At 31.4% G+C, this 27,481-nt stretch overlaps 2 protein-coding genes across 4 annotated transcripts; both read right to left on the bottom strand.

The window, feature by feature from the left end:
* Positions 1 to 968: 968 nt before the first annotated feature.
* On the bottom strand, positions 969 to 27,112 carry LOC134252862 (uncharacterized). Its single transcript, XM_062735407.1, has 27 exons — positions 26,893 to 27,112; positions 25,325 to 26,551; positions 24,519 to 24,908; positions 24,205 to 24,303; positions 23,949 to 24,050; positions 23,624 to 23,755; positions 23,370 to 23,392; positions 23,130 to 23,263; positions 22,582 to 22,911; positions 22,190 to 22,317; positions 22,072 to 22,102; positions 21,778 to 21,861; positions 21,510 to 21,686; positions 20,032 to 20,194; positions 15,208 to 15,341; positions 11,972 to 12,019; positions 10,117 to 11,768; positions 9,897 to 9,995; positions 8,558 to 8,659; positions 7,931 to 8,062; positions 7,793 to 7,815; positions 7,562 to 7,695; positions 6,983 to 7,309; positions 6,305 to 6,405; positions 4,144 to 4,221; positions 1,386 to 1,411; positions 969 to 1,077 (listed from the first exon to the last, which is right to left on the bottom strand). Exons 2-27 carry the CDS (start codon positions 26,363 to 26,365, stop codon positions 969 to 971), a joined length of 5,799 nt encoding a protein of 1,932 aa, XP_062591391.1. The 5' UTR covers positions 26,366 to 26,551; positions 26,893 to 27,112.
* Positions 13,514 to 27,157, bottom strand: LOC134252839 (uncharacterized). 3 transcript variants are annotated; one of them, XM_062735383.1, is made up of 11 exons: positions 27,062 to 27,157; positions 17,240 to 17,388; positions 16,724 to 17,127; positions 16,405 to 16,503; positions 16,073 to 16,174; positions 15,730 to 15,861; positions 15,456 to 15,478; positions 15,208 to 15,341; positions 14,670 to 14,999; positions 14,508 to 14,567; positions 13,517 to 13,803 (listed from the first exon to the last, which is right to left on the bottom strand). In XM_062735383.1, exons 3-11 carry the CDS (start codon positions 17,093 to 17,095, stop codon positions 13,637 to 13,639), a joined length of 1,419 nt encoding a protein of 472 aa, XP_062591367.1. In that variant the 5' UTR covers positions 17,096 to 17,127; positions 17,240 to 17,388; positions 27,062 to 27,157; the 3' UTR covers positions 13,517 to 13,636. The 3 variants fall into 3 exon arrangements, with proteins under 3 accessions (XP_062591369.1, XP_062591367.1, XP_062591366.1); XM_062735385.1 differs by lacking the exon at positions 27,062 to 27,157 and having other exon boundaries at positions 13,514 to 13,803; positions 17,236 to 20,018; XM_062735382.1 differs by lacking the exon at positions 27,062 to 27,157 and having other exon boundaries at positions 17,240 to 20,018.
* Between the last annotated feature and the right edge of the window lie 324 nt (positions 27,158 to 27,481).

Below are 27,481 nucleotides of genomic sequence, written 5' to 3'. Positions count from 1 at the left end.
ACCACTGGGCCAGAAAAGCTGAAACTTATGTGGAAGCATCCTAGTGTAGTGTAGATTCTAAATTGTTCAAATCATGACCCCCGGGGGAAGGGCGGGGCCACAATGGGGAATTAAAGTTTTACATAGAAATATATAGGAAAAATCTTTGAAAATCTTCTCCTCAAGAACCACTGGGCCAGAAAAGCTGAAACTTATGTGGAAGCATCCTAGGATAGTGTAGATTCTAAATTGTTCAAATCATGACCCCCGGGGGAAGGGCGGGGCCACAATGGGGAATCAAAGTTTTACATAGAAATATATAGGAAAAATCTTTGAAAATCTTCTTCTCAAGAACCACTGGGCCAGAAAAGCTGAAACTTATGTGGAAGCATCCTAGGGTAGTGTAGATTCTAAATTGTTTAAATCATGACCCCCCAGGGGAAGGGCGGGGCCACAATGGGGAATCAAAGTTTTACATAGAAATATATAGGAAAAATCTTTGAAAATCTTCTTCTCAAGAACCACTGGGCCAGAAAAGCTGAAACTTATGTGCACATGGAAGGATCATGAGGTAGTGTAGATTTCAAAATGTCTAAATTATGATCAGTAGGGTAGGGTGGGGATGCATTATGTATTAAGGGGGAAATCTGGTAAAGAACAGAATGGTCAAAGCTTCTCAGGTGAACGATGTGGCCCATGGGCCTCTTGTTTAAGTTTGCTGTTGCTAGTTGTCTGTGAAAATTGAAAAAACCCGTACCACAACTCCAATTCGAATCATCATCATAAAAAAATATTTCTATAAAAAAAAAGAAATGGAAGGTAAGAATTAAAAGATATAATGGACATTCAGACGAGTATAATTATATATACATATTCAAATCTTTTTTTGTACCCTTTATAAAAAAAATGTGATTGTAACAAAGCGCATCTTCAAAATCATTATTATCTATTCTAGCTGTATTTTTTTTGTTTGAAAATGATAATATTCATTAATATAGAAAATGCAGGGGCTCCAACATTTCTCTTTTTCCTGACGTCTTGTTTCCCGAGTCATTTTTTGGTGAAGGATTTGCGCCGACATCTACTTGAGTCTTGACACTGTATCAAATGTTAAAGAAAACATATAAGAGTATATTACGAAGTATATCAGGTGAAAGAGTTCAATGATTTGGAAATTATTAGTCAAATAGACAATGATTTTACCCCACATTATTCATGAAATGACAGGTTATGAATTAAAAAAAACCTTTTATGCATGAAATGAGTTAAGTAAACATCTAATAAGCTTTTTTTGTTGTTGATGAAAAAACTAACATCAAACTTTTTAGCTTTACGGAAAGAACAACGCTACATATAACTTAAATACAAAAAGTGTATATTTTGTAACAGTAACCTTTGTTACTTACAAATATGTGGAAATATATCTTCTTTCCTAAAAACATAATTATTAAAATATTTTAACTTTTCTTAAAACAAAGAACCTGAAAAGAAGATGAGATGATTTAAGATATAATGTTTACAATAAACTTATTCTCTATCTAAAAGAACAGCTGAAAAGTGTAAAAATCATATAACACTAACTATGCGTAAATGTAATAAATGAAAGAAATATATTCAATGAAACATAAATGAAATATAAATACGATATATTAATTATAAATAGAATATGCTAAGGTCTCTCCGCCTTCATAATTTTAATGGTTCAAAGCACAAAAACCGCAGATATTTTCATTTAACATGGTTAAAATTTACCAATAATTGCAAGAAATGTATAGGTCGTCATATTATTTAAGATGAGAGACATAAGTTAACGGAAGTGTATGTCAACAAAAAAAAATCGTATATTTTTTGTAAATAGTATTATAAAAATCATGTAAAAACTGATTCAAATGCATAAATCTGGTGCTGAAATTTCTGAAATAATTGCTACTTATAGGTTACTGTTGAATTGTGATTACCAGGGAAACTACATGTATTTACATTATAAGAACAGTTTTTTTAAAAAAAAAGCCTGGATAGAGATACCTGAGAAGGACTTATTGCCTTTGTCAACATTTTAAAAGATTGAATAATTGATTAAATAAAAATATGCATTTTAAAAATCTTTTACTTAACAATATCTATCATTACATCGATTGAAAAGCATTCCCCAAAATGACATTTTCTTGTTCTATTTGCTGTGAAGTAAAATTGATAACAGTTTTTGAAAAAAAAAAATTAGACATCATAGGAGGACGGAAATACCTTAAACAGTACATGTATCTTTTTTTTTCATTCATGTCATCATAAACTAAATATTTTATTGAAATCTCTTGAAGGCATAGTTACTTTTTTCAAATTTACAACGTGTGTGCCAAAACGACGTTTCAACAAAAACAAAAGATAACGCTTTTCATATTTTAACGACACTCTACAAAAATTTTTGGAAGGTAAGTCCATAGACTTACACCATTAATTTAATTACCTGCATATTTTAATTAAAGGGTCTATACCTCTCTTATAAGAGAGAAAAATCATAATGATGAAAAACTATTATTAAAAATAAAATGACATTTATATTAATCGCGATGTTTGCCTCAATTGTCTGCAGATTATTATAACTAGAAAACTGACCAGTCAGCAAGGGCCCCGTCATGGGGTAGAATTAATAGGGTGCAGTTTACGGAATGATTAAAAAATGTATACGAAGAATAAGCAACAGCAACAGCAACTGTATTCTTAAAATTTCAAGATAATTCCTGAATATTCAAAAACCTGAAAATAATATCCTTGTATTTACACTAGGCAGTAAAAAACAACTTAACATTGAATGTATATTTAAACAATTATGAAGTTTGTGTTATATAATATGCCAGCCTTCAATGCATGCAAATATCATGAAGGCTTGACCTTAACTTGAAACAAACAGCAGTTGCAGACAAAGGTTTTCATTAATCTTAAAGTGACAGATAGAGAAAAGCCTACTAAATTTTCTGCAGCAGGCTAGATAATTAATCCCAAGGGATTAATTGTACCTCTCTCATCATTTTCTTCTAAAGTTACAATAAGAACTTTTTCAGTATTAATGATAGAATGGGGTTTTTATACAACTATCCTAAAATTATCAAAAAATCTTCTTTAATCTATTTCTTGTTATTAGAATTCAATGAAATCATAACTATTAAACAAAAATAAATTATAAAAATTTATATTTAAATCCACATTTCAGAGTGTTCATAGCATTCCAAATTGACTTAACTTCAACACAAACTTCATTTGCAGACAGAGGTGGTAATTCATCTCAATTTGACAGATAAAGATAATGCTCTGGATTTTCTTCAGGAGGAAAGCTAATTAATCCCAAGGGACTCATAGCAGCATTCAGTTTACAATGGGAACATCTTCAGCAGTTATCTCTCTTTGCCAATGCTTTCATATATAAAGTTAAGGAATCTACCCCACCACCCCAGCTCCAAACCAGGGGACATAGAGAACCAAACTTAGCATCAAAATATGTATTTCTGCCTACTGAACTGCCATACCAAATTTGTACTTGATTGGGCAAACATAAAAAAAGTTGCCCATTCATTCTTATGCATAGTTAAGGAATCTACCCCACCACCCCAGCTCCAAACCGGAAGACATAGAGAACCAAACTTAGCATCAAAATATGTATTTCTGCCTACTGAACTACCATACCAAATTTGAACTTGATTGGGTAACCATAAAAAAAGTTATTAGAAAAAAAACAGAAAATTTGTGGACGGAAGAGTGACAGACGGACAGACAGACAGACAGACGGACAGACAGAGTGATTACTATAGGGCACCCGCAAATCCTTGCGGGGCCCTAATTATAAACTATATTCTGTTTCTTTAGAAAGTTCCCGAAAGCTGAAAGCTCAAGTGACAAAAATGGGGGGAGGGTTGAAATCCACATGCAGGACGTGTAGATCTGTCCTTTGGGTGAGATCTTATAATCTGAAGTGTTACAGTAGGTCCTGGCATGAAAAGAAATCGCTAACAGTTCGAAAATCGTGAGCTAGAGTCGAGTCGGGTCTTTATTTGCATGCTTCAACCGGCAGGTAGTGGTATTCCTATTTCAATGTGACTCAACTTGTAAGACAAGCATGAAAATACGTTTATTTCTCTTTTTATGTAATTAATTTTTAAGATAGATATTTACCTCAAAACTCATTTGCTTAAAATCTATTGAACTAAATGGATTTTCCAAAGATTGTCCATAAATCTTGTAGAGAGATGGCTACAAAAAGAAATCTTACATTTAATGTTAGAAAACCTTTCCTTTCACATTTTTTCCCCAGAACATAAGCAACGTCAAAATAAATAAAAATATATATAAAATCCTAAACATTTCATTATGTATCATTAATTGTATAATATTCTTAGGGAAAAGATAAAAATTTCGAGGTGAAACAAATCAATTCAGGCTTAGACATCGTTTTCAGATAAGCTTATGTCTAGATTCATAACCTTTTGCTTGTGAGGAAAATCCTTTTTAAGGTAAAGATGTCTTCTATACATACATACGAGGGTTGTTCGAAAAGTTCGTGCAGGCACGTAGCAACAGGGGGGGGCCAGGGGTCCTGGCCCCCACTTTTTTCCCCAACATTACCTCTACTATAGAAAATGTCCTTTGAAAATTTCGAGGTGAAACAAATCAATTCAGGCTTAGACATCGTTTTCAGATAAGCTTATGTCTAGATTCATAACCTTTTGCTTGTGAGGAAAATCTTTTTTAAGGTAAAGATGTCTTCTATACATACATACGAGGGTTGTTCGAAAAGTTCGTGCAGGCACATAGCAACAGGGGGGGGGGGGGGGGGGACGGGGGGCCTGGTCCCCACTTTTTTCCTCAAAATTACCTTTACTATAGAAAATTGCCTTTGAAAATTTCGAGGTGAAACAAATCAATTCAGGCTTAGACATCGTTTTCAGATAAGCTTATGTCTAGATTCATAGCCTTTTACTTGCGAGGAAAATCCTTTTTAAGGTAAAGATATCTTCTATACATACATACGAGGGTTGTTCGAAAAGTTCGTGCAGGCACGTAGCAACAGGGGGCCAGGGGGCCTGGCCCCCACTTTTTTCCTCAACATTACCTTTACTATAGAAAATGTCCTTTGAAAAGTTAGTTCCCCCCCCCCCCGCTTTTTACCACAGTATATTGATAGCAAGGAAATAAAGGAAATAATTGGAAGGGAAAGGAAGTTGGCCACTTATTTTAGGTAAGTAAAAAAATTTTCTCAGGTTGGCCCCCCACACTTTCAAAAACTATGCTACGTGCCTGTCGTGGACGATGTCAATCTTCGTTATATTTCTCACTAGAAATTTAAAATGAGCACAATATCTTAAAATATTTCTTTGCTGATGTTTCATTCTATGCGACTTAATATGTATTAATAAAATATTGATTTTAAAATCAACATATTTGTATCCGCGGAGCACACTTAACAGCAAAGCAAAGTCAAAACATAGCGTCAAGAATTTCTAAAAATACGATACACACAGTATAATCCAATGCCCACTAATTAAATCCTTTTTCTAATACATGACATTAATTTTTAAAGAATTGTTCTCTTCGTTCAATTTCTCTGTTAAGGTTCTAATTTCTTTTATTACTTATCTCTGCTTTCACATGATAAGCAAATCTGAAGCGCCTATGTCGTTCCTCGACGTTCCAACTTTTTAAAGTTTTTGTTCAGATTTTTACAGTTAAACCACATAACATTTCTTCACATAATGTACTCATCCAAACAGAGTCTCTGTCACTCAAATACTGTCTGTACTATTTGTACACACTTGTAAAACTTCCTCTTATGACATTCATTTTTAGAATTTATTCAGGATTTTTCCCTGAGTAAAACACAAAATTGCATCGTTATCTGTAAGCGTCATCATTTTTGTCGTTTAAATGAGGACTACATGTCTTCTAAAGTTGATTTCTTTTCAACAAAGCAAAATATTAAGGTATGATTTAGAATACGAATAGATGTAACAATTCTTAAATTGAATTTCTATGTTGTTTTTGTTCCATTTTACATAGAATACGACTACAACATTTATTAGTGTATTGTTTGTAACTTACAAAATTTTGACTTGTTCTGCGATCCGATTTTTGAATTTTTAAAATCTGGATAAATTTCGATAAATCGTGATATATATATATAAAAGAATAATACAAATCATTTGTATTTCTTGTTAAAATATTTCTACCAAATTTGGATAACTTATGACGTCAAATAAAAAAAATATGACAAAAGTCCACGAACTTTTCAAACAACCCTCGCATATATATTCAAAACATGAATAAAAAAGAAACTGACTTTTGTAAGGTTTCTTTCCCAAAATTCTTGAAATTGTAATCCAACGATGTGTTCCTGAGAAAAAACTGAATCCATTCTAGTGTCCATCGGTGCATCGTTTCCTACATTAATAAAATACGGGTTTGTATGCAAAATAAATTTGATAAATCTTCAGTCATCTTCATACAATTTTATGTCAAACAGTTTAATTTATGCAAGAAAACATTATAACATGTACCGGGTAGTATATATCTAGAAAAATTCATTAATTTTATAGAAAGCAAATGGTACGGGTAAATATTTTGCCAAATAAATTGTAAATGCGAGTTCAAATTTGAAAGATGTTGTATATCTTAAGGTATACTGGTGCTAAAATATTATTGAATTAATATTCATAACAAAAGTTATTTGGTATGCAAACGAATTCCTTTGCAAATATTGTTATAGAAAACTTACCATATGTAATTTTTTTGTACATATCAGTTAATGATAAAGCTGTTTCAATTGGTCATATGAGTACTGATATGTTAATTTTTTCGACCATATACTAAAGGTTTATAAATCATGAAAGGTATGGAGTTGATCAACAACTATCTTATTGAAACAAAGAACGAGAAATATATTGTTCAATAGAAAATATGAATACATATATTTTGCTATTGTTAACAATAATTACTTTATTGCACTTAATTGAATTACCTGTTATAAGTAAAATATGACAAGGTCTGTCTTTTCTCTGTGTTGTTCTGTACTCGGACCATTGCGTTGTGGTTTGAACGGAAATTTTGACAATGTATCTGTTTTTGGGTTCTAACATAATTCTGTCCTCAGTATTAACTATGAAGTCGTCTGCAGTGCACTCAGATTTCCAGAGGACGTTCTGTAGCGGTTTTCGAATCTCAACAAATACTGTCTGGAAGTTGGACAAGGTAGATGGATGAACGACAACCAATTCCTGAAGACGCAGTGGTCTTGTGACGTCATCAAGGTACATCGTATGGCATGAACAGGATATATTTGATGATGCTTTGAATAAACATTTGTGAATTCAATGTTGTGCATACTTTTTTTCCTAAATTAGTTTTTAAAATTTTTTTCACACACGACCAAATCACTTTTTTAAATATAGGTTATATATCTTATTTGGTACATGTATTACAAGAAGAGGGTGTGCATAAGCTCTGCATGTTGTCCAATTTGTATAGAATTATTCAATTAAATAGATTGAAAGCAAAGTACACATTATTTTGTTTTTTCTTTCAAATAAACCGTTTTTACCTATACTCTTCAGCTGTAATGATTTGTCCAGCTCCTTTTTCTCGACATAAAGAGAAAACGGGAAGTTCAATGGTGAAGCATACAATTCGTCTGGGCTTTTTAGACAGTGTAAGTTTCTCTTGTGTTGTTCAAACCTAAAATCATAAGTTCTTGTAGAATGATTGTTTTAAACTTTAAGATATTTTTTTTATGTTCTACTTATTTGCTCAAAAAAATTTAAAAAAATCCTACCTTTCCCATAATATTGGTACACTCTGAAAATAAGATAAAAAATAAATTGATTAAAAAAACTAACTTTGTTTTATATGGATATTGTCTTTGGTAGAATAAATTTTCAAGCTTTATCAATGGATAAAAATGGTAACTTACAAAATGGAAATTCAAAAGCGATTTTTTTCCAAGGGCATGTAAAGACTTGGAAAGTAAATTATTATCCTCTGTCAAGTAAGACCCGTATTCTCTCCGCCTTTGTCTTATCAATTTTAACTGCAATCTGAAATCCTAAAATATCACACTCTTAAAATCTAATTTTTGCAATTAAAGATTTGTGATTTAAAAAAAAAATCTGAAATGCCAAGAGAACTAAAAAAGGGTTTTAAATTAAATATGAAATCATTTTTATAAATAAAAATTATGGTCAAACAAATGAGTACTTCATTAACGTTGATAATTTAACAGTCAACATGAAGATTAAGACGCGGTTGCAATATATATCTGACCCTGTATTTATTGGTAAAAAGAATAGAAATCAGTCATATTGATGTTTTTTTTCTGGTTAAAACAGAGAAATTTATCAAATGAATGACGTTAGAAAACCAAAATAGTCATCATTCATATTTTAATGATATGTCAGTCAGTTAATCTCATATTTAAGCCAGTTATCATCATCAAATATTTTGGGCAAAATAAAACTATTACCGTATCTTCTTCTTTCACTTTTACCTTTGAGTAGAGATGTTTCATTTTAAGAGATTAAAAACTGTTATACGGTTTTACCTGTTCTAGATCCTGGTACATTTCTTGTTCTTTAACAGTTATCATATGACGAAGTGATGCTAGCTCCTGTCTTATAGATTCCTTTCTCTGAAGTGCATTCATCTAAAAAACCAAAACTAATTATGAATGAAATTATGTATTTTCATGGGTATTGCTTAAGAAACAAGATAAAAATTGTTTGATATGTTCTATAACTGCTAGTGTACATGCCAGTGTACATTTATTAAAGAATGAAGCTTAACTTAACCTATGTTATACGATATAACGTAACTTGAAGCTAATTAAACTACTCCAAGTCTTGTTATATTGTAGAACATAGCTTCACTTATTATTATTCAATTTCAGTGTAAACAATAAGACAACAATTCCCCCAAATGGTTTCAAATGCAACATATTTTATAATTAACGTCAAGCGGAGTAATGCGTTTTTGACGTTGCTTATTGGGACGAAGGCAACTTATATTAAACAATATGAATTAAATCTTAAATCTAATCAAAAGACGTGTAACAACTGAAATTAAATTATTAAGACATGTTTCCATTATTTCTATCACGAACGTTTCAAGTAATTGATTCTTCAATTAACACATTATCACTAAATTCAAATTTTTGTTGGTCCTTGATTGATTTTTAAAAAAGATATCTATTGTATTTGTAAATGTAGACCGACTGAAAGTAACGACTTATTTACATGTATAATATAATAAACAGACTATAAAAAATACGTCCAGAGGAGGATAATATTAAAATAGGTGAAGACAACAAACAGTGATCGAACTCAGAAAAATCTATATAGAATACAATTCTGTGAACAGAAAATAAACATCAATTCCATAGAAAATCCAGGGATGGGCTCCGGTGCCTAGAAGAAGTAAGCATCCGCTGTTAACAGTTTACACCTGCCGTGAACTTAACAATTTATCAAGTAGACGGAACTTTCCGTAGTCGAATTCAGTATTAAACAAATATTGACAATTTGTATGCATGAAACACATCAGTCCCAAAAAAAATCCAATAATGGAATACTTGAATATTTGGTAGTGAGGTCATTATAACTATCATAAAATGCTTATTTGTAACCATTTTGTCGAAATTCATGTAACATCAACAAATCTTCATGATGTTGCCTCGGTTTTAAAATCGTTGGTACTCAGTGCATGCTCTTGAGAATGGAATTAATTGAGAGATGTAAATACTATAAGCAGATAATTGAAGAAATGTTATTTGCTACTGTAAATAAGGAAAGCCTTCTGATGTTCTCTGTAATATAATGAATCGATATATGAATGCAAATAAGTAACATCTCATATGATAAGTTTAAATTTTAATAAAAAATTACGGTAATGTTCTGCTCAATTGTGTCCAATTCTGCAGACAGCAAATTGATTGTTTGGGAGCTGAGATTGGAAAAATTATTGATTGCTTCATCATATCTGTCCTGTAAAATAAATAAGATTGATTTAGGATTCTTGCTTTAAAGACCTTAGAGATTATATTCTTTGAATATTGAAACAAACGAAACATAAATTTTTTGAATGAAAATACATTTTGTTACTAACCTTCTCCTCTGTGATATGCTTCAAAAGTTTCTTGATTTTGTGTCCATGACATCTTCCTTCCCCAAGGACACATTCCTCGCATTTTAGTGCTTTGCAGACTTCGCAGAAATAACGACCGATTTGTTTGTGCTCAGAACATGCAAAGGTAGAGAACTGTTTTGATTTACAAATAGTATGGTTTCTTGGATGAAATCTTAGAAAACAATTGTTGCAGAAATATACCATGCAATCTTCACAAACATTATAAAGTTCACTTGTCTGTCCACAGTAAGTGCAATAGTGATCAGATAAAGTTCCTAGAGCTTTGGAAGGCACTGTAAGGTTTGAAGTGTTATTCTCTGAACTTATTTCTTTCTTTGTGACACATTTTCCCCTGTCTTTTGACGGTGAAAATTTGAAATCAAAAGGAAATGTTTTGCAAAACTCATCAGGCTTTTGAGACTGTAATTTACTGGTGAATGATTTCCATAAATCTTCTACATTCTGTGAAGTGTGTTTTTCAGCTAAATGACTCGATGCCTCTTTTGATGCGTTTGAAGCATTTTTCAAGTTAAAATCATCTCTCAGCGTTTCTTGCCCTAAATTAGCACACGATTCCCTCTGTCTCATTTCAATACTTAAATTGGATAATTCTTTTTCAAACAGAACATTCTTTCTATGTTCTGGAAGGTCTTTACATGAATCTTGAATGCTGACAGTCTGCTCCAAAATGTTTGTTTTTCTGGATGTACATTTTTCATCCTTTTTGTCAATTTTTCGCGCAGCGTTTTCGCTCTCACGATTTCCTGTGGGTCCCAGTTCTTGGTCACACGTTTTGGATGTATCTGTATGAAGACATTGCATACTATCTCTTTCCTTTACACTCTCTTTTGAATTTATTAAACTATCGTTGATTTCTTTCCTCTTTTCAAAGTTTTCCAAAGTTGTATAAGAAAACGTTATCGGAGAACAATCATCCCATATATAGTCATCATCAATATTTTCCTCATCAGTAACAGTCATCTTACCAGAAATTCCCTCGCTTTTTTCATCTTTAGTGTATTTTGAGTCAGTTTTCGTTTTCGTGATTGTAGAATCAAAAGCAGTGACTTCATTCTTTCTGTGCAATGTTTCTTTAGTTTCGTAATATTCATCACCCTTTCTTTCCTCGTGAGTAACAGCGATTTTACCTGAAATTCCCTCGACTTTTTCATCACCGGTGTATTTAAAGTCACTTTTTGTTTTCGTTATTGTAGAATCAAAATCAGTGATTTCACTCTTTCTGTGCAGTGTTTCTTCATTTTCGTGATATTTTTCCTCGAGCCTATCAATGTCTATGTTTGAACTACTGTCTTTATCCTCATTGTCCAATCCTGTTTTCATCAAATGTTCTTCCGTAGAAATATGAATCTCGGTAACTTCACTTTCTTGTACATCTCGATATTGGGATTCTTTTGCCATGCTACTTTTAAAATCATTTTGTTTGGTACAACTGACCAAATCACCACAACTTTTTCTGTCAATTGAACTCACAATCACCTCATCTGATTCGAACTCCTCTATTTCTTCCTTATGATCAATTTCAAGTTTTTCCTCCATTTCCGATTTGCTTTTGTTTTCCATGATTACTTCATATATAATACACATTGGTCCACAAATCCATCTAAAATGAACTCAAATATGTCAAACGTTAAAATACTTTAAAACAAGCGAAGTGAATGTCAACATAAATCAAGTACATATTCAACGTATAAACAATATCATATTTTTCCGCACAATGTTTAAACTAATGCAACGAGATAAATGTTTCTTGATTTATTTAAAATGACTGAATTAAGAATCAAATCAAAAACAATCATAAATACCTGAAAAAAACTTGCAAACTGATGCATTTTCCGCATGACAAGTTTTCTACTTTCGTTTTCTATTCAGTGAAACAACAATTAAATTAAATGTCTTTGCGCAATTTCCCATGCAGAGTTGTCGTTCGTCCCTCCATCAGATAAGGCTTCTTTTTAACACTCTTTAAAAGTAAAATGTATCCCATTGATCCGGTCAAATGACTGATATGCAGTACTAAACAAATATATATATTTATTTATGTCATATGTACGACGATGCGACCGTTAGTGAGGAAAAAGTCATCAAGAGAATTTGTTTAATGATAAAGTATTATGTTAAATGTAAAGGTAATGAAATCACAACAAAGAACTCAGTCCTTTAAAAAAGTATATCTTCTGTTACCTCAATTACTTTTCATTCAAATAATGAAATTTATAAGTATTTATTAAAAGTGAAAAGTGAAAACTTCTACTAAGATAGTCATCTTGCCACAGAAGTCAAAATTAAATATATCATGTATATGTATGCAGCATAACGGGGAAAGAGAGGTCGGACACAAAATCATACAGTCAAGGATTCAACCTACCCAAACCTAAGAACTCTATAACATTTACTCATTAACTGTCCAACAATAATAATAAAAAAAAAAACTTTGGTTCAAGGCTAATGATACAACGCCGTTTAATGAGTTCAACTTTTAATGTCATAAAGAATTACGAACGATAGTATTGTTCTCCCGCCTACCTCCAAGTCAATTTTCAAAACAAAAACAGAACTCTCAGGTGTAATGGAGGAGTGAGCATCCCCCGTCACACCTACCGTGTGGTTTTTGTCATGATCGGGAACTAACAGAAAAATCAGTCGTAAAATTCAGTGTATAAATAATGGTCAAACAATTAGTATGAAAAACGTCGGTCAGCATTTGATTCATTGTATTTGATGACAAGGTCATTGTATGGACCATAGAACTTACAAAATGATGACTTTAAACGAGACTGCCGAAATTCTTGTTTTATCAACTTGTTTGTCAATAATTTACCTCGTTTTAGAAATTGTTCATAGAGCACGCTCTTGCGTATCGAATCAGCTGAGATATATATAAAACCGTATGCAGGTGATGAAGGTATATTGCTGCATAAGTAAGGGAAGTTGACGATAAGAAACTAAAAGTCATCACGTTTATCATAGAGCTTGGTTGTTAGATTACCATTAACGTCTTCTTCAAGTAAAATATCCAAATTTAAAACAGATGCGTCTAACTCTGTAGTATCTTTTATCTCAAGCTCACCAGGATATATCGTATTGACATAAAATTGGAAATTACAACAAGTTTGTTAAGATTTATTATACATGGAAAAACAAATTTGGTTCTGATCAATATTAGAATTGCTAGATGATAACTGTTCATTATACTAAGTAATCTAAGAACTTTATATACCGAGACATGCAGAAACATCTTTCAATATATACATTGACATACATATCTGACATTTATAAAATTCCCTTTATTTATTTTTATTTATCAAGGAGATTTATTTTATACAAGACGCCAGTTCCTCTCCAACACGGTATCGTCTGGGATAATATAGTCAAGTAATTACTTATAAACTGTTCCTGAAGTTCCCAGTTCAGAAATTTTCAAAAATGTAACCAGCAAACCATTACTGCTACCTGGACTCTCAAAATCCGAAAACTTATGTCATGGATTATTCAATTTAATTATTCCATTGTTTATATAATCCTGTAACCGTAATTCTTCTGGACTATAATTCTCAAACTCTGTCATGGCAAACATTGATTGAAACCGTGAGTTGTCATCCGTTGGAGGTCGAAATCTTCCTCTAATGGACCTATCAAACATCTGTCCTGAATAATGGAAACATTTTATATAACTCAATATTTGTATATATTTTTTTTTAAATAAAAGTTTCTTCTTAAATACTCTGCAGCATTAATTTTCTTATCATCAGAAGCAGCTTTTCAAAAAAAGTTGACTAGTAAGAAATTAAAAGAGAAGCATTTAATAAACATTTTCTTTAGTAATCTTTTGCTTTCAGCTCTTTTAAACTTTATTTTTCGAATTAAACCATTGGTAATGTAAGGAAGTTCACAAAATGACACCATCACCGTTCATTCTCAATTTTGTAAACATGACCTTGTCGAAAAGGATCTTTTTTAACAAAATGACACATCCTTTGGTCACAAGAATTCTTTGTTTGAAAAAAATTCTCCATAAGACCCTTTTTCTGTGATCTTGAACTTTCAAATATCACTTTGAATTACAGTTGTATATCATGACTAACCCTTACAATATAGAATATATATAATAGAATATATACTTCAATATATATTCATTACAAGATATGATCAAAGCAGGAATTGAACAGTTTTCTGTATGTGACTATTAACTTGTTCAAATGACTCTGGATTGAGTTCATGACACTTCACGTGAAATGCAATCTTTGAATGAACCATGAATTTTAATGTTGCCACATAAAGAAGTTGAAGTCTTGAATACTTTGAACTAGAAATAAAAAAAACCCATTAAGGTATAATAATTTAATTCTTACCTGAAGATTGTAAAGAAATTCCAAATGGAAAACAATTTGCTCCAGAATAAGAATTCTTACCTTCAAAAATTATATACAAAATTTTTATTCAATATCTTATCGTCTTAGTGGAACAAAATAAAAAAGGTTTGATATATTTAAAAATGTTTTACTTTTTTATACCTGTAATCACCATGATGTGGCAAGGACTACTTATGCTCTCCGAAGTTCTGTTGTCAGACATTTTAAATAAAGTTTGTACACGAAATCTGAATATATATCTGTGTGATGGGTCTAAGGTTGTTTGATTTTCCGTATTGACTATGTATTCGTCTAATGAATGGTGAACAGAACGGCTGATAACATTCCTTAAAGATGTTAATATTTCCACACAAATGGAGTAAGTCTTGGAGAGGAGTGGACTGGAAATGGAAATAAATTCATCCAGCCGAATAGGTTTCATGACATCCTCAATATACACTACATGTCGCAGACAGCTTATAGAACAAGGACCTAAAGCATGTAAAGAGTGAAATCAGTATCTTTAATATTGAAAACATACTTAATCTTCAGTACCCTATATTCCTCGACCTTTTCTTAATCATAAATTTATGGAACAACATTCGTACGAAAAATGGTACACTAATAGAAAAGAATAAGATGACAATGCTCAATATTCTATCTTCTATTAGTAGCGCAAAACATAAAAGTTAGCAAATACCCAGGTTGTTGAATTGGAGAGATTTGGCCAGCTCTGATTTTTCTACATAGAGAGACATTGGCGATAGAATCGGAGACTGAAGTAGAGCATCAGGACTAGGTAGAGACTCCAAATTCTTCTTATACTTATCAAACCTATACGAAACATGTAATAGCTGCATTGTAAGAACTGCAAACTTTAAATGATACACTGAAAGTATGCATTTCCTTTCATTATCTTTAAGATTAAGATCAAACCCACACACACACCTCTTCCATATCTTTTTGGCGCTCTGAAATATAAATAGAGAAACACATATATACTTCTGTTAGTATTTTTTCTATTGTAACAATTTCTTTAAATAGTTTGATTTTCAACAATTTTAGTTTCACTTAGCCTCTCACAACCTCTGTTGGGTGGGTTATCAAACAAGTTAAACAGAGCTAAACAAGTTAAACAGAGCTTATGTCAGCTTTTTTAACAGAATTTATATTTTGAGACAAACATTGCGTTATTTTAACTTAAAGAAGTTTATGGACTTACAAAGTAAAAATCCGTGAGAGATTCCTTGCCAAGGTGATATTCAGATGTCGCTATTACTTTGGTATTAGCTTGCATCATCGAACCATACCGTCTTTTGTATTTTTTAATACTTTTCATACATGAATCATATTCCTTATCAAACAGATAAATAAAGTAAGTTAAGCCAGCTACTAAAATATATGATAACAATTTTGCTATCTGCATTCAAACCCACAACTTTATTTTACACTAAATTAAACTTTTTTTAAAAATAAAATTATAGAAATCGCAAAAGGTAATTTTCAATAAAATTAAATTGAAGATACAATATTTAAATAAAAAACAAAAATAATTTAATGATTACCATATCAAAAGTTCGATACATTTCTTGTTCTCGCTCTGTAATAAGATGACGAAGTGAGGCAAATTCTTGTCTCAAAATTTCCTTGTTGTTAATCGCATTCAACTTTTAAAGAAGAAAAATAACAATTTATTATTTTTGTGCATGTACGCTTGAAAAGAATTTTTTCTAGTGCAAAGCCTTTGATTTTGTATACGTAGCATATTTAAAAAAAAAACAAATAATGTATTACTTAATAAGCGAAAAATCGACCATAATACATATCCAACCAATTTGTCCAAATTGTTAACAAAATAAAATCTCATCTGTCAGTATTTATAAAGGTGTCTACACACCGAAAATGTTTCCTCAACTTTCTCTAGTCGATGTGACAGCATTTCAATAGACTTAGACGCTTTGGAAGAAAACAGTTGAGTTTCATTGATGAACTTGTCCTGGTGAATTAATAAAGAAGTATTAGCTAAACATCTCCAGATATATAATAAAGGTCATGGTTTTAAAAGCATTTTTAAAATCTAAAACGAAAAAGTATCCTGTATTCTTTTTACATCATCAATACGGTTTTAAAACGTGTAGTAAAGAGTTTTTTAACTTATGTATTACAAAATTCTAAAACTCTAAATTATTTTTCATAAACACCTTATAAAACTCTACCTTTTCATGTTTTATATGGTCCAGTATTTTAATTAGCCCATCAGCATGCCCAGAGCATTGCTCGTTCGTCACGACGCAGTCATCACATCTTAGATCTTTACAAAACTTGCAAAAGAAGCGGCAGATTTGATTGTGCTTAGAACATGCAAACACTGGGAATGGAAGTTGTTTACAAACAGTGTGGTCATTGGGATGAAAGCGCACCATACACTCGTCACAGAGGTATATCATACAATCTTCACAAATGTTGTAACGTTCCAATGACCTCAGACAATATCTGCATTGTTCCGATAAAGTACTCTCCCCTTTTGGAAAAGATATCAAACTCTGTACAGTTCTCCCGCAGGCCGACTGCATTTCATTGATTATCATTTGTCGTTGTTGAGGAGACTCTTATTGAAAGCCTGCGTATGTAAGAAGAAAAAAATTACACCAAAGGTTATTCATATCATGTCAATTAAAAAATTCTAAAATTCAAGATTTACATAATTTATAGCATAAATGTAACCTACAAACCAGTTAATATTCGTCCTTGCTGATCAGTCGACACTTGAACATATAATGGATTTATATCACTGATATGCAGATTTGTTGACCTGTTGTTAATCATGTGACGTAACTACTGTCCAGTTATTCGTCAATCTCTTGATAGGTACCCTGATGACCTGTTAACCGATATACATCTTAGATTGATAACATTGTCCGTCATACACCAACTACGAAAAATATATATTTGTACCTGAAATCCAATACTTCTCTACATTTATCTTTGAACCAGAGCAATAAAAAGATTCTCAATCCTTCAAAGTCTGATTTTTCATCCCTTAAGAAATAAGCAGTAAAAACTACTTGCTAAATCATTTTTTCAACCGCTATTTCATCATGGTGGTTCCTACTTGAACTGATTACAACGGCCATTGATTCAACACATAAGATAGATATTGTGATACACATAAAGATAAATTATCAATCAAAAAACTTTCAAATTCATAAGTTTCTATTTATGCTCGTCTCAGCACTAAGATCTCCAATTTTTCGTTTATTTTTCCTCTATATGCATTTTCAAACAGAAGAATAAAATAAGATCAGAGTCAATATATATTCGGAAGTTCTTTGAATTCCTTACAAAAACCTTAGAATTTTTTTCTAATTAAAATTCAGGAATGACATAGGTTTACTTAATATTTCTTTCATTGCTTCATATTTAATCTTGATCTTGAAGATTTTACAGTTATCTCTTTCCCATATTTATTTAATTACTTTTGCATGTCTTCTTCTCTTAAGTGTGCCTTATGAGATTCAAATCATCAGATCGTCATCACAAACAACACCATTTTCAACAGTCTTTATCTCCCCACTCCTCGACTCTAGAGGGTTCTAAACTCTGTACTATACGTCGGCGACAAGACAGTAAAAGAGATACACAAAATACATCTTAAAACCAACCTATTTGTCAATAGGGTAAATGTTACTCTTCTCCAGTAACTGCATTACAACACTGTACAAAGCAATACACGGTGTTATAGGGCCCTGTGTCATAAAAAAACAAACTAAGAAAATTCAAATTAAAGGAGTAGGAGAAGTAGTTTTTAAAAGTTGCGAAATTCAAAACAAACCTGTACGTTGAAAATTAAATAAATATAGCCGTGGTTCCTAGGAACTTGAATCGGATGTTTACGATAGGATAATAAAGACCTTTTTAAAGGGCACGCATTATCCGGATAAAATCCAGTAAATGAATAACGTACACAACACTGGAAATATGTATATATATAAAAAATGTAGCGTGTCGCGTATGAGAGCGCAAAAAACAATTTTAATTGCATGCTGTTTTTCGTCCGGGATATATTTTTTTATAGAGGGAAGGGGCGATAGTGTGTTAAAAGCTGTATACATATTCAATAGTTATTCAACAAATGAATATATACCCCTGGTATGTACAACACTCGATTAGCCAATAAAATCTATGAAATTTACAGAGTTTTTTTTGTTTTATAATATGAATGATGTTCCTTCTAAACAAAGAAATGAATATGCTTCATTACCAATGTACTACTTAAAAATACATGTACCGATGCAATTGTGATAAATAAAATGTTCAAATAAAGAAACAAATACAAACACTTATAATTTAGAGAAGTTAAATTAACCTCTGATGATATGAAGTTACATGTATATTGTGAAATTATCAAATATCGATACAACCTAAAAACCGATCATGTCATATCAATTTACAGTTTAACATGCATAGTACATTTAAGGCATATTTCCTTGCTTTTCTTTTCTTATTTCTTCTATTTTTTGGTTTTAAGGGTTTCAGAAGTACTATAGTATTTGTTATTGTTTTATTTGATCTTTTGCTTGTTCCTCTATGATATACATATCTTAACAGTGTCACAAGAAAGTTCTTTTTCTTAAATCTTCTTAACAATACCTGGCACCATGAAAATGGTAATTTTAAAACAAACAACCTACAATCTGCAAATATGATGTATTTATTTTCGTACGACAAAAATTAAAAACACAAGTAAATAAGTGAGTAATAAGAAAGTAAAATTAAATATTCTAATATCAAACATGTTGAGCAAGTACTTCTAAGTATATATAAAAATACATTTTGTACATATTTTGTCCTTTGATAAAATTTTTATTAATATTTGTCGGTATGTTCTTGCCAGCAATTTGTAAGCTGCATATTAAAATATAAAGTTTTTCATTCAACATAGATACATGTATATTCGGAATGACAATTTTTCTTGATGAAACAAAAAAAGGACAACATACATTTATAAACAGTACAGTAATTTCATCCTCGCGAGCCAATGGTCCTAAGTCACCATGTAGCCATACAACGACAACGTGTAGACTAAAGATCCGTGACCTGCGAGGATGCAGTAATTTAAAAGTTCTGTTCTCTTTTAATTACCAAGATTCTTATCATATATCTAGAATGGAATATATTTAACAACTTTTGAACTGGTGTTAAGGGAATCTTCGGGGAAAATATTACTGCTTACTGCTGATCACGACTTTTGCTAGCCATAAAAAATATTGCATTTTTGTTATATCGTATTACAGCACACTGTCAACTTTACACCGAGATAAGCCCATTAAAAGTTATGTACATAAATGCATTTCGTAAATTTTCTCAAATCAAATGCAACTTTAACTTCCTGTTTGAAATTGACTAGCATATATTACATTTGTATAGTTTAAAAAAAAAGATTGATACAGTGTATGATAGTTCAACCATATTCAGAGGGGGAAATGGTTGTTCATTCATCTATAACCTTTAAAATAAAATTCACTTTGTACAAAATTTGACTATCCCGCTGGTTATATAATCCTGCAATCGTAGTTCTTCTGGACTATAATTTTCATACTCTGTCATGGCGGAAATGGATTGGAACCTTGTACTTGCGTCAGTGGGAGGTCTGAATCTTCTTGTCATATGTCCATTCCATCCCAGTCCTCATTAAAAAAAAATATGTAATTTACCTAATTCTTCCGAGGTTATAGCAATTAAAACTCTTTGCAATACTCAATAATGATTACGCTAATGAAGGTTTGTCACTTCTGCCATTACATGTACATGTATATACTAGTATGTAGATGATGGATTGGTGGTATATTTTGGATATAGATACCTACTCATATAGTGTAATCCAATATCGGAAAGAAAATTTGTTTAATCTTCATTATACTATGGCAGTATTTTAATAAAAGATGCAATCAAGGCCCTTAATGATATTTAAGCAATTAAACAACTTTAATCTTGCAAAAATACAGCTTCAATTTAAATAAAAGGGTACCACTATTGTGACTTTTTTGTTAGAAGTTCAATATACTAAATTAAGGACAGGTGATACAAACAAAAAATTGGATGCCTGGATTGGTATATATTTTTTAAAATAATTTCATTGCAAATTACGCAAATAATAAATTTCTACATTATAAAGAAATTGTAAACCTTCTGTGACGTTCAAATTCTATTCTCCTTAAACCATTCTTATTATTCTATACAAATATTTTTCACTTCAAATTCCATTTTTGTGCAACTTTGAATAAAAATTTAAAAACTATGCGGTGAAACCTATTCCTTTTATTCATTAAAACATGACCGAAGTTGTTATTTTCAAAATTTTTGACAAAAGTTTGTTTGTATCATCTGTCCTTAACGATAAAGATGTAATCGGGCACCAATATACACGTATTTCTTAAATCAAACTTTTTATGAGCTGAGTACTGATCGATCGGTAGAAAACATCATGCTTTTGAAAATTATGAAATATAAAAGAACCAAATTGTGTGGGACGAGATTTTGTATTTAAAAAAAAAAATTAAAACCCCTATTTTTAAAAATTGGAAATATATGATTATTTCTTCAATTATGGGCAAAGTGTTTAGCAAAATGTGTAAAAAAAAATTCTTGAAATATTATATGAAACCAACAATAAATATTCTTAACAACGTAAAAATTCCTGAGTAGAAATGGCCAACGTTCCAAGAGTTAGACAGTAAATAAAATGTGTAGACTTTGAGTATTTTCTTCTAGATAACATTCTACATCGCACACGAAGCAGTCCCGTATGAAGATAATTTCTAATTTATTTTGTAAAAAGTTTTTTTAATTAAAAATTGTTTAATTTTAATTTGATTGATTCAATTATCTTAACAAATTAAATTTCATTTGGTTATTTTGAGATAAGAAGTTCTAACAGTATTTTTGTAAGCTGACGAGTGACATACCTTAAAGATGAACTAAAATAAAGTTAAAAGTACATACTTTTAATTAAATAGTCCTCTGCTCGTAGTTCTTCCATACTTTTATTTTCATAATAAGGCATTGCCGTAATGCATTGGTGTTTGGTATTGATATTGCCTTCTCTTTCTTCAAAATATTTGCCTTTTCTCGCAACAAATGCTTGTCTCGTTCCAATGGATTTTTGTCCAGTTTTAAATTCTTTAAAATTAAAATAAATTAAATGTCTTCCATTGATAAACTAAAATTCTTAGTACGTCAATCATTAAACATTAATTTTATTAATACTCACCTGAAAATTGCAAAGGTGTGCCAAATAGCGAAAAGTTTGATCCAGTAGTGGGAAATATTGGTTTTACATTTTCACCTATATACACTGATAAAAAATTATATGGCATTTTAAAAGAAACAGAGTAAAAACAAAATCTTTCCAAACCTCATTTAAGGAACATAATAAATTAAAACTATCATATTTATTTAGATGCCTCGTTATACAGTTTTGTATTGTAACAACGTGACTTAATTTGTACGAAAACCCATGTGAGTTTAAAAATCACGCAGAGCTGTACTGGTACATATATCATACCTCTGGGCAAGCAACAAAAATCCAGTTTCTCCTGTGAAATAAAACATTTCTTGCTATGTTATAAAAAATTGAAATAAATAAGTTGTCATAAGATGTGGATCATGTAGAATAAGAAAACCTCATGTTGTACGTCGTCCTTTAACTTCAGCTTCCTTTCTACCCTGCTAATCAACGTTTTAACAAAATCTTCACACTTGGTGACGTTCATCTTTGGTTGCTTTTCTTCTTTGTGTATTGGTGCTTTATCTAATAATAAATGAGAAAATTTATTTCAGAGAAAGAGAGCGGGGGTGGGTTAAATGATAGTAATATTATTGCTGCTGTTAAATTTTCATTAAAATTGCATATTAAAATTAAGACATTGAAATTACAAATTAAGTGCAAAATACTTATTACAACGCCAAATAAATATACGTACATATAAAATTATGTGAGATCTTGCTGCTTATTTTTTTTGTATTTATTTAGTTATTTTTCAAATAATTAAGTAAAGATAGATATTCTGTAAACCTGTGATCACCAGGATGTGGCAAGGACTGCTTATTCTCTTCGTAATCCTCTTGTCAGACATTTGGAATGAAGTTTGTACATGAAATTTGAATATATATCTGTGAGACGGTTCTAAGGATATAAGGTTTTTCGCATTGGCGACGTATTCGTCTAATGAATGATGAACAGAACGGCTGATTACTTTCTTTACAGATGTTAGGATTTCCACACAAATCGACAAAGATTTGGAGAGAGTTGGGCTGGGAATGGAAATAAAGTCATCTATACGAATAGGTGCCTTGACATCCTCAATATACACTACATATCGCCGACAGCTTATAGAGCAAGGTCCTAAAAAATGAAATCAATATCATTTATATTACAATCAGTGGTTCAATCATTTAGCTTTATGGCTACATTCGCCTTAATTTAAAATTATGTTTTCATGAAATTTTTCATAAATATTACGATTTACCAAAACAGACTAGAAAAAGATAAATTTGTCTACATTTTATTTATTTCTGAGAGCTTATGTTTTAATGATATGAAATTAATGTGTTGACAAATACCAAGACTGTTGAATTGTAGAGATTTGTCCAGCTCTGATTTTTCTACATAGAGAGACATTGGCGATAGAATCAGGGACTGAAGTAGAGCATCAGGGCTAGGTAGAGACTCCAAAGTCTTCTTATGGCTATCCAACCTACATTTAAAAAAAATTACCACAACACTTTACATTTGTTTTCATTTAATTGCTCTTAATACCTTAAATAGAATTTTTTTTATTTTAAGAAGAAACAAACACACACCTTTTCCAGATCTTTTCAGCACTCTACAAAAAAGACAATATAAGCGGATATAATATTATACTTTCGTTGGTTCATATATGTAGTATTGGTTATATTTTATTCTTCCTTTGGAAATTTCAATTAGACTTCTTCCACATATTTGACTTACTAGAAACAAGATTTATAACTTTATAAACAAATTGTAAAATTCCATCTTCATGAAAATAAATTTATATATAAAAACAAAGCAAATCAAAAGAAGTGTGTGGACCTACGAAGAAAAATTCCATCAAGGATTCCTTGCCAAGAAACTGCAAAGATGTCGATATAAGTTTGCTATCAGCTTGCATGATCGATCCATACCGCCTTTTGTACTGTTGGATCCTCTTTAGACAGGACCCATATTCCTTAGAAATCAGGTACATGTATCAGTTTAAAATTAAAGTACTACAAGCGAACTTCATGCATGCAACATTGAGATTTGGAACAAAGAATGGTAAATATTCATTATTTTGTATCTATCTATTTTTTTTTCAAAATGAAAATTTTAAGTTAATGAAATACATGTATAAAACCTTAAAAACAAAAATATTGAAATACCTGATCAAAGTTTTGATAAAGTCTTTGTTCCCGTTCTGTAATAAGTTGATGAAGCGATGCAAATTCTTGTCTCAAAATTTCCTTGTTCAAAATTCCATTCATCTTTTATTAGGAAAAAAATATGATTTTTACAGGCATTTTTTGTAGTCTTAACTTTAACTGAAAAAGTACTATAGAAAACAAAATTATGACCAACTGGTCCCAATTGTTTATAACAATATCTCATCGGACATGGTGTTTTAAAGGATTTACAAACCGAAATAGTTTCCTCAATTTCTTCAAGTCGATCTGACAGCACATTGATGGACCGAGACGATCTGGAAGAAAACTGCTGCACTGCTTCATCGAATTTGTCCTACATGAATAAATTAAAATAAAGAGAAAAAATTAAACAAATGTAATTTATACAGATGTTAAACAAGTCAATATCTTGTTCGTCAGCTCATTAAATCACAATGATTATGAAACGTTTACAGAAGTTCTCCAGAATCTTTTTAGAAGTCTGGGTTTTGATCTGAGTATGTCTAATAATCCACTTTTATTCCTTGCATTTTTGGATGTTAAACTCACCCTTTCGTATTTAATATGGTCCAGTATTTTGACAAGTTTGTCAGCATGAACAGAGCATTGTTCATTCGCCAAGATGCAGTCATCACATCTCAATTTTTTGCAAAAATTGCAAAAGTAACGACAAATTTGTTTGTGCTTAGAACAACCAAAAACAGGGAATGGTACTTGTTTACAGATCGTGTGATCCTTAGGATGGTAGTTGCCCATACACGTCTCACAGAGGTATATCATACAATCTTCACAAATGTTGTAACGTTCCTTTGACATCTGACAATACCCACAGAAGTGTTCGTGCAGGACTCTTCCTCTTATCGAAGATGGACTAGAATCCTGGAATGTCGTTTGTATTTCTTTATTTAATTTCATTCCTGCTGGGAATCTGTCGGAAGTCTATCAAAAAAATTGAAGAAGAAATACTTATATAGACATGTATAAGTTCAAAATTGTTAAATTTTAAATAATAATTCTATAATGTAGTAAAAATTTAAATATTATTTATCTTATTGTTATTTTATTTTCCGTCAGACTTTTTGCTCGGAGTTCCGCAAATCTATGGAAAATAAGAATCTATTGCTTTAGATTATAAGGCATTTTCGACGTAAATTATTCTTTAGATGTTACTTTTCAATGACTTTGAAATTCCGTTGAACTTTCCCCCTTGAAATACCTTCACAAAAGGGCAAATAATGATAAAAATGAATCAACCCATTCCCCTTTGCAACTGTAAAGGAACCTATACATGCAATTCTCAAGTGATTTACATGCATATCATCAATGTTTTTTAATTTTAACCAAGAATTACTGACCTCAGTTTGATCTTGGTTTACAAAGGCATCTTTTAATTCATGTCCCTGACATTTCCCCAGTTTAATACAGTCACCACATCTGTAACGGCTGCAGACAGGACAGAAATATTTAAAGATCTGTATGTGATCGAGGCATCCGAAGTCAGAAAAGGCTTTAGCTCTGATTGTGGTGTGATCTGGTGAATGTGGGTAAATTTCTGTACAGGAATCACAAAGGTACACCATACAATCTCTACAAACGTTCCAGTACAAACACCAACTGTTACATCGATTGCACGCCATCTTGGCCTTCTCGTTCGCTCTTTGAGGGAATTGTTTTCTTATCGTCTCTGAAGAAGGCAACTTGAAAACAAGTGACTTAGTTTTTAAATTATGTGCGTTTGAAAAAGTGCCAATCTTTTTAGATACCCTATCTTCCTTTTGGGTGCATGTGGTTCCTTCAAATTTGAACACTTGAGAGCTCGTCTTCTTCTGTTGATGATTTTTAGCATTGTTCTGGGTAGTGTTATGTTTTAAACGTTCCAGGTCTTTAAAAGCACGGGTAATATTTTCTCTGTTTCTCTCGAAAGCCTTAATCGCTTCTGAAGTTAAGTTTATTGGATTATGACATCTGTTCATTCTCATTTCATCCTCCAAGGGGTCTTTTCTTTGCCGATTCTGTGGTTTTTCATCCAAATTGCTATTTTCAGTACCATCCTTGTTTTGTACATCGTTTGTCAAGACTGAGTTTTGGGAATTCGTTAAGAGTTTAGATGATAATGGGGATGAAATGCTACTCATTGAACTGGTTTCATGTGTCGTCACCACTTTTCTTTCTTCTAACTGTTTTTCCAGTCTCTTTTCACTTTCTTCATTTGTTTTTAAACAAATATTTTCCACATTCTTCGTTTCGTTTTCGTTCAATTTAAGCTCTGTTTCTTCAGATGACACTTTCAGAGAAAATCCACAGGTTATTTCCCTATCGTCTTCATCACAGTGATGATCAGTTTTAGGCTTATCATCTTTTGTTTTGTCCCCTGTTTCTGTGGATCCACCACCCATTTCATTGAAAGTTTAAAAGGTCTTAGTTGATGATGTCTAAGTTAAAATTACCTAATTTTGTAATTATTATGCTAGGTTAGTTTCCCGTGCTTTTGTTATGCACATTTATGCATTAAATTTTATAATAGCTAGAATAGCCTTGAGGCATTGACGTAAGTACAGTAGTGGTGTCACTCCCATTTCCTTCTGAAAACGTTAGAGGACAAAATACATGTAATTAAAAAAACTTCTCTGAAGCAAAACGAAAATGGAAATAGAGACTAGATATATCAGTATATAATAATAATAATAATAATAATAATAATAATAATAATAATAATAATAATAATAATAATAATAATAATAATAAATTAATAATTAATTCAATATATGCTTATATGATAGGCAGAAATTGATGTGTTTTAAAATGTCTTTTAAACTAAAAAAATAAATCTCTGAAGCATTGGTCACACCTTCCATGCATCGAGAATGTACTTCACATGATATAAAATATCTCTCTCAATTTCATGCATGATAAATTAACTTACATGTACATCATAAATGGTTTTACATGCACACTCAGGAAACGTAGAAATGTTGCTGTTCATATAGACAATTTTCCACTAGCTATATTGACAGTGTTCAATACTCATGGTGCCTATATGGGAATACATATTTCCTCCATATTCTTTTACGTCTTTAAAAGCATACACTTACTTCAAAACGTAGTAAATATATGGCTGTTTTATACTTGACAGTTAACCTACTTTCGTTTTCTTTCCTACGAAATACAAAACGGATAACAGTCATGCTCACTTGTCCCAATTTCCTATTTGTATAATAAAAATTCCTCGAGGTTCGGCAAGAACCACGTTGTAGAATCAATATAAAGCTTGTGTGTTTGCTTTGTACATTGGCGTCGGAAGCAAATTAGGGGCTAAGTGTAATAAAAAAAAATTATACCTTCAAAAAAAAAAAAAAAAAAAAAGAAAAAAAAGAGAGGAAAATATCCATATTCTTAACACGAAAAAATCCTATTTCGTGGGGGGGGGGGGTGGGGGGGGGTGTAGGTAGTAGGCTCAAACTTCAGTATCAAATTTTTTTTCCAAAGACCACCACCTTCCCCATTTTTAACCT

Source organism: Saccostrea cucullata, unplaced genomic scaffold, assembly GCF_032062105.1.
Source record: "Saccostrea cucullata isolate Sc308-1 unplaced genomic scaffold, CSIRO_AGI_Scuc_v1 ctg142, whole genome shotgun sequence".
NCBI classification, from domain to species: domain Eukaryota; kingdom Metazoa; phylum Mollusca; class Bivalvia; order Ostreida; family Ostreidae; genus Saccostrea; species Saccostrea cuccullata.
This window is presented reverse-complemented; position numbering and strand designations above follow the sequence as displayed.